The sequence below is a fragment of the Mytilus trossulus genome, chromosome 10 (genome assembly GCF_036588685.1).
Source record: "Mytilus trossulus isolate FHL-02 chromosome 10, PNRI_Mtr1.1.1.hap1, whole genome shotgun sequence".
Taxonomy (NCBI): domain Eukaryota; kingdom Metazoa; phylum Mollusca; class Bivalvia; order Mytilida; family Mytilidae; genus Mytilus; species Mytilus trossulus.
The window spans coordinates 58,635,825-58,644,098 of NC_086382.1; the positions used below are offsets into that span (position 1 = coordinate 58,635,825).

The following is an 8,274-nucleotide window of genomic DNA, read 5'->3' on the forward strand; positions in this document are numbered from 1 at the left end:
TACCAAAATAAGATGGTAGAAACTGATGATGTTTGGATTTACATGAGGCAAGACTAAATGTGTTTAAAATGTTTATTAATACGTATATTATCCTTACCTCATTTTCCAACGTTTCTCTGGAGAGAACACTGAACAATTTCCTGGAACCAGCTGCTACTGTTTCTCCTAAAATTTTAATCCAGGAATAATCGTCTACTTTGTTTCCTACTACAAATGTTACATTTGGCTTCCAGTTATCCTTAAATGTAGTAGATGAGAAAATGGTTATCAAGGCATTCTATAAAATTTGATCTTTTAGTTTAAATACTTTATGTAGCTTTGACAAATCCAGGAAAGAAACTGATAAAATAATTCACTGAAGATTTAATAGTTATTTTGTCCAGTTTTAGTATTTTGCACTTCACTGTAAACATTACATAAATATCAGCTAATGGGATGCACTTTAATGATAATCAGGAGATTTGGTATGATTGCTAATTACATGTACAACTACACATGTATCATCACATGTTCGGATGAAGTGGATGTACATTTTGTACCTGATGTAAGCAATTATAGGCAATAACACAGACTTTGACAATGAGAAAAACCAATTCTGTATTGGCAACAAAAGTTTTAACTTAAAAAAGATGAAACAATAGACAACTTTCATGATTGATGCATTTACATCAAAAACTTTGGTTTAAGTGAATATCATTTGTGGGTTAAGGGGCATCATCACTTCAGTACCAATGTTGAGCGATTGGTCGTAAAATTATGATGCTATATTGCATGAATAATTCAACAAATTAGCTCTCATTAGGGAATTGTGATTAAGTACCAACTGAACAAACATTATTTCTTGTTTATCCTGCACAATGACAATCACTAAGATGCTTGATGATTGTTAATAGTGCAGGGATACAGGTGATCACCTCTATCTGGTAAATGACGCCAGTAAGTCGCACATAATTGATGAGTTTTTTCGTGTGACAAAAAAACTTGAAAGTGGTCTTTTCAATACACCTTATCGGTATTTGTCCGCCATTACTGGATATCACACAGGTTCCCGTAAAATTTTGACGTCATAATACAAAAAATCTGACGCCACAATGGAAAAGTGATTGTTGTATGCGTCAAAAGGTCAAGCAGCCAAGTCCGGCAGAGTAGGGTAATAGCTATAAGGTGTATACACCCCTTTACAATACACCTTATCTTATGTGTTTTCTTTCATTTTCCATTGTCAATGAGATTATGGATGAGCAATGTATGCAAGGATGACAATGACTTTATGTATCTCTAGGCATATATTTGTTAACCCTTATATTTATACACAGAGGCTTGTTCAACATGGTTATAAACACTGATAAAGAAGCGACCTTTCGGTTTTAAATATAGATTAACCTCTTCAAAAACAGCTGCAAGTAATCCTGCTTCCCATTTAGCTGGTCCTCCTTGACCTCCTCCACTTTTAACTCTCTTCCCCGCCTTAGACATACTGTTTTATTTTGAAAATCATAAAATAAAGATGCTTTCCGCCATATCTGTTTGGAGGTTGCTAAGAATCTGCTTTTGCGCAACTCAGACTTCCGGTTACTTTTCTTTCCGTTCATTCGTAATTCTCTCGACTTACCCATAGATAAAAAGTGATATAAAAAAATGTCAGGTCGTATTTTTCAAAGAATTACAAATGTATTAAGGAAACACCAATTAAAGAATTCTCTAAATTGGAAGACAACCTCTTTACGGAATATTGGAACAAGTAAAGAAACTGAAGCAGTTATGCTAAAGGACTTTGGTGATCCAAGAAAAGTTTTATCATTAGAAAAAATATTAGTACACAATCCCTCTGATGATGAAGTCTTGGTTAAAATGTTGATGGCACCAATAAATCCGTCTGATATTAACATGATTGAAGGGACATACCATATCAGACCAAAACTTCCTGCTATTGTAGGCAATGAAGGCGTAGGAGAAGTTGTTGAAATAGGAAAAAAGGTTAAAAACATGAAAGCTGGTGACTGGGTGATTCCTGCTGAAGCTGCATGGGGCACATGGAGACAACATGCTGTGACGAAAGAAAATATGTTGCTCAAAATTGACAATGATATACCTTTATTGAGTGCAGCAACCATAATGGTTAATCCGTGCACTGCTTACCGTATGCTCAAAGATTATGTGAAGCTAGAAGCTGGGGATTTAGTTATTCAGAATGGAGCAAATAGTGCTGTTGGTCAGTGTGTTATACAGCTAGCTAAAGAATGGGGTATTAAAACATTAAATATAATTAGAGACAGGCCAGATTTGGAAAGTCTAAAGAGCCATTTGAATCAACTTGGTGCAACTCATGTTGTAACAGAGGAGTTTGTTCGAACACCAGAAATGAAAGAACTTATCAGCTCCTATAACCAAAAGCCCAAACTTGCTTTAAATTGTATTGGTGGGAAAAGTGCTACTGAACTTATAAGATTTCTTAAAGAAAAAGGTACTATAGTTACTTATGGGGGAATGTCTAAGAAACCACTGACAATTCCAACTGGTGCATTGATTTTTAAAGAAGTAAAAATAGTGGGATATTGGAATACACAATGGAACTTTGAACACAGAGACAGCGATGAGAAGAAAGACATGTATAAAAACCTATGTGATTTAATGAGAGATTGTAAACTTATACCTTCTCCTAGTGAATTGGTACCATTTTCAAACTTTCAAATGGCAGTTGATAAATCATTAGAAGGTTTTCAAAACCAGAAAAAAGTTCTTGTAATGCAGGAGTGATTATCATTGCTTTTTGTAAACTTTACAATAATAAAAACTTGCATTCATAATTTCAGAAGTGATCGATTTTCTTTTGAAAATTGAAAGAATACTTGATATAAATTAGTATAAGACAATACTAGAAGTAGTAGAACTAAATTAAATACTTTTTTGATGATAAAAAAACCCATGTTAACACATAAACTGATCTGGATGGACATGATGGAGGATATCATATTTCAAAGAATTTTTTATGTCTAACATGTTTTTGTCTAAGGCCATGATTTTGTGAACATTTTAAAATTTGTCAGTTGGACCAAAATGCAAACTCAATTTGTATGTCACTATATTAAAGAAAGGAAAATCATTTTCAGATATGCAAAAAAAAAAATTATTCTCACAGCAGCTGTAACTCCATTATAATTAAGTGAATTGGTATAAATGCAAACACCACCTGTCTGTCATCTTCACTAGCCAAGGGTTACAATCCACTTCCCTCCTCTACAGATTGTAGCCCTTGGCTTGCAAAGATGCAGGTCTGTAAAAGAGAGGGAAAAGATAACAAATGGACATTCAAACTCTGATGTAGAAAAGACTAACAGTGCACAAAACACAACAAAGAAAACTGAAGACTGAGCAACACGACCACCACCAAAAATGGTGGGAGATCTTAGGTGCCACCGAAGGGTGAGCAAATCCTTCTCCACATGTTGCACCTGTTGAGTTGCCCATGCAAGTACATACTCAGGGATATTTTAAATTCGGTAGGTCACATTTAGGGAAAAGGGGACAGGATTGTACATTTGTAAGTACTGTAATCATTAAACACTAATGTTCCAAAATATGCTAATGGTCTGTATTAATTGTTTAGGGTATGCTTAAAAGTAATAGTAGATACATGTATAAGGTATATGTCAATTTGCATGCAACTAACAACACAAGACAAAAAAAACCAACACAAAGCCATTTGTCTTGGAACAACAAACATTTCCAGATATCAGAATTAAACTACTACAGCTATTTTATCAACAAAACTTCTTTAAATGCACAAAAACAGTCTGATATGAAAAAAGACGCATTCAATTTATTTCAACCCTGCTACATGTACATTCTGCATATGTGTGCATGTCCTAAGTTAGGAGCCTGTAATCATGATAATCCAGTGGTTGTCTTTTGATGCTGTACATTCTATTTGTTTTATATTCATCATTTTGTACATAATCAGGCTGGTAGTATTCTTGTTTAAATTGTTTTATACATTTTGTGCCATTTCTGGGCCTTTTATAGCTGACTATTTGGTATGGAATTAGAAGGCCTAACAGTGACCTTTATTTGTTGATTTTGGTGTCATTTGGTCTTTTTTGTGGAGAGTTGTCTCATTGGCAATTATAATACCTCTTCTTATTTTTATATCACTGAAAAGATTTCTGAGAGGTACATGAATATTATATGGTGTGGCTAAATTGCCACAATCTCATCTCAGTTCAGAAAAGTAAAGGAGGTACAGTAAGACTTAGACTATGTTGTTTAAGTTAATCAATATTTGATAATCATGCTGATATATTTCTTTTGACACATCTCATTTCACTGGTGAAAAATTACAGGCATTGTAAGGGGTAGATCTATTCTAAGACTAAATAATCTATGATATGAGTGTTAATAATATGTGACATTGAAAAGTCTGTAATTAAATGAAAGCAATATTTTTTCAGTGACCAAAGATACAGAACAATGTGAACATTTTGTGTTCTTTAATACCTTCCATATTAGACATGTTAGAGATTCAGTTCTGTTGGATAATTTTAACTTCATATCCACTTCAAATGTATCAATACAATATACATCCAAATATTAGCAATATGACGTTCTTCAAAAATTATTTGAGTACAGTCATAAATTTAAATGTTTAAATATGTTATTATTATTTTGAGGACTCTCAGGAAGATTAGTTTTAACTAATGGGATCATCCTCTTGAAATAAAGATTATTTATTTTTATTTACTCAAATAATTTTTGAAGAACACCATATTGCTATTATTTGGATGTATATTGTATTGCTACAATTGAATCAGTACACACCTGTGGTAAAATAAAGGTAAATTGTATGTCTGCTAATCAACAATAGCATGATTTGTATGGGCTATCATACCCCCATCTTGTATGCCTTTTATGAATGAGTTACCTAAGGTCAATTGGTGTAAATTACTATGCAGTATAGGTTTTGCTTATTGTTGAAGGCTGTACCATGACCTATAGTTATTAATCACTATGTCCTATAGTCTCTTGTGAAGAGTTGTCTCATTTGAAATCATTAACTGGTAGTAAAAAGTAACTCTTACTTGTAAAACCTAGACCTCAAGAGATAACAACATGCTATTTAACCTAGTGTTAGCTATAGTTTATAGGTTATTATCAACTGAATCAGGTTTTTGAAGATTTGTACCTATATATATATATAAATAACTAAGTAGACCTGCAAAAGAGTTTTGGTTCTATATATGTTATAGCCTTTTCAGAATATAAAGAATCCTGGGTTATTTTATTTTTGAACCCAAAAAATAAAAATAACGTTACGTCATTGGTTGAATTTCCATTGTTTATGACATTTTTAACCAATTACTACGTTTTGGTGAACATTTTTGAAAATATCACCCAGAATGCATTAGATTCTGAAACTGCAAATTTCAAATCTAGAAGGTTAATGTCTATAATCCTTCTGTATGCAATTAAAAAACAAGCACATATTAATGTAGTTTATTTTATTAAAAATACTCCAGATCAATGAACTGTTTTTTTTACAAACATGACCCAAATATTTATGAATAACAAACTATTGTCATGAAATTTGTCTTGAACAAATCTATTTTCTACAAGTAATAGAACAGGATTTAGAAAATTTTCATACAAAGCACTTACGATTTCTAGTACATTTAAGAAACAAGTCAGATTGAATTTTTCAAATTCAAATATCAAGCCTACGGTAACCATCTTTACTAGTAAATTATGATGTACTTCTAACACCTAGCCATAGAGTACAGTTCAAAGTATAAGACCCATAGATTTTTCATGAACAAAAGTAATAACCAGCTACTTCTGAAATCTATTCTATACTCTGTTGTAGTTTAATTGCACAGATAATATTTTGAGAACACAGTTTCATTATTATCTATTAGTTTACAAATAATTTACGAATATTACATTTGCATACATTTGTATCACAAACCAAAATTTTCCTACCAAAATAAAATTAAGCAACGCAATAATGTCTACCTTAACGTTATGATATCTAACATCTGAGTACCACAAAATGATGATTTCTTTCAAAAGCTTATTACATGTACATTAACATATATAACATCAACCATTGTTGTTAAATTGTGTTACTGAATAGTTTCATTTAGACACACTTAAATGTATAAAGCTAAAAAGAGCATTATAAAAGTTTGGCACAAGAACTTATACATACAAGTAGCATTATCTGTTAATGTCATAAAATAAAAGACAAAAATAAATAAACACGCATACTTTTGCAAAAGATAAAAAAACAATACAATGCAGCTTATTTTCTGGTAACTTGTCAAGTCAGTACATTTAGTGGAAATATTTCATGAATGTAACAACAAATAAACACAATAAAATATGTTAAAAGAATTGAGATTCATACTATATTTGTTTAAACCATGCAAAAAGAAAATATGTTAATGATACTATGATATGTACAAAAATATTTTTTCAAAAGTTTATATTTATTCTTACTTCTATCTACCGTTAGTTTTCTAACTTCTAACTACCGTTAGTTGAAGATGTAATAACAGATTATATCAACACACAATAAAAGCTGTGAATCAGAAAAACTAAGGGAAACAAGAGGCTCTCAAGAGCCTGAATCGCTCACCTGAATTTTTTTGGTTAAATCTCTCATCAATGATTATTTTGGCTTTTCAATTTATTTAAATGTTCTTTGAATCGTCTTATTTTCTTCAAAAGCAAAAAAAAATAAATCATTTTCTCCTATGTTCTATTTTAGCCATAGGAGCTATGTTTCTTGACATACAAGGAAGTAAAATATAAAATTTATACTAGATACTCTGAAACTCATTTAGCCTATGTTTGGCTGAAATTGATACAGCAGTTTCAAAGGAGAAGATTTTTTAAAGTAAGTCAACATGATGAACAAATTGTGAAAAAAGTCTTTTAAGGGCAATAACCCCTTAAGGGGTCAATTGACAATTTTGGTCAATTGACTTATTTGTAGATCTTACTTTGCTTAACATTTTTGCTATTAACAGTTTATCTGTATCTATAATAATATTCAAGATAATAACCAAAAACTGCAAAATTTCTTTAAAATCATCAATTCAGGGGCATTATACCTGAAAAACCGGTTACCCACTTTGGCTGAAAATTTTAGGACAGGTAGACCTTGACCTAATAAATACTTTAACTTCTTGTCTTATTTGCTCTAAATGCTGGAGTTTTTGAGATATAAGCCAAAAACTGCATTTTACCCTGTGTTCTATTTTTAGCCATGACGGCCATGTTTTTGACGAAATAGAAAATAAAAACACAAACTTTATTTTATACACCCTACTGATCATTCAGTTGAAGTTTGGTTGAATTTGGTTGAGTAGTTTTAGAGGAGCAGATTTTTTAAAGTTAGCAAATATGATGAACAAATTGTGAAAAAATTGTCATTAAAGGACAATAACCCCTTAAGGGGTCAATTGATAATTTTGGTCATTTTAACTTATTTGTAGATCTTACTTTGCTGATCATTTTTGCTGTTTACAGTTTATCTTTATCTATAGTAATATTAAAGATAATGATCAAAAACTGCAAAATTTCCTTAAAATTACCAATTAAGTGGCAGCAACCCAACAATGGGTTGCTTGATTCATCTGAAAATTTCAGGGCTGATAGATCTTGACCTAATGAACATTTTTACCACCTGTCAGATTTGCTCTAAATGCTTTCGTTTTTGAGATATAAGCCAAAAACTGCATTTGACCCCTATGTTCTATATTTAGCAATGGCGACCATGTTCGTTGATAGATCAAAACTTCGGATACAATTTATAAACTAGATACCCTGAGGAACATTCAGTTAAAGTTTGGAAGTATTTGGCCTAGTAGTTTCAGAGGAGTAGATTCTTGAAATAGTTTACGACGACGACAGACGACGACGACAGACGACGGACGCCAAGTGATGGCATAAGCTCACATGGCTATGCCAGGTGAGCTAAAAAGAAGCAATCTCCTTTATTGTAATAATAATATGATATGGAACATTGTCTTCTAATTAACAACAATATAAACAAAGTCATGTGACTGCTGCTATAGACACACACAAACTTTAGGAAAGCTTTTGAACGTATATACTAACCAAGAAAGTGTCCATAGTACACAGATGGCCAACTGGCTTAATCCTTTTCTATGTTCAGTGGATTATGAAATTGGGAGAAAAACTGTAATTTGGCATTGAAATTAGAAAGTTCATATCTTTAGGGAACATGTGTACGAATTTTCAAGTTGATTGAAC

The 8,274-nt window shown here is 31.9% G+C and overlaps 2 protein-coding genes across 8 annotated transcripts in view; one reads left to right on the top strand and one right to left on the bottom strand.

Moving 5' to 3' along the window:
• The window catches only part of LOC134688259 (sperm-associated antigen 17-like), a 50,269-nt gene extending 48,703 nt beyond the window's left edge, over window positions 1-1,566 (bottom strand). For 6 of the 7 annotated variants that reach the window (XM_063548786.1, XM_063548785.1, XM_063548784.1 and 3 more), the window contains exons 1-2: window positions 1,384-1,556; window positions 98-238 (exon numbers count right to left, since the gene is read on the bottom strand). In XM_063548786.1, coding sequence (XP_063404856.1) covers window positions 98-238; window positions 1,384-1,476 — 234 coding nt within the window. In that variant the 5' untranslated portion in view covers window positions 1,477-1,556. Of the gene's footprint in view, window positions 1-97; window positions 239-1,383 lie in introns of all 7 variants that reach the window. The other variant, XM_063548783.1, reaches the window with a different exon arrangement.
• A 51-nt stretch (window positions 1,567-1,617) lies between these two features.
• LOC134688261 (enoyl-[acyl-carrier-protein] reductase, mitochondrial-like) lies at window positions 1,618-2,815 on the top strand. The gene has a single exon (XM_063548791.1). It carries the CDS (start codon window positions 1,639-1,641, stop codon window positions 2,755-2,757), a length of 1,119 nt encoding a protein of 372 aa, XP_063404861.1. The 5' UTR covers window positions 1,618-1,638; the 3' UTR covers window positions 2,758-2,815.
• Window positions 2,816-8,274: the final 5,459 nt, after the last annotated feature.

Coding starts and splice junctions, on each gene's coding strand:
- LOC134688261 (XM_063548791.1), top strand. CDS start 1,639: ATGTCAGGTCGTATTTTTCAAAGAATTACAAATGTATTAAGGAAACAC.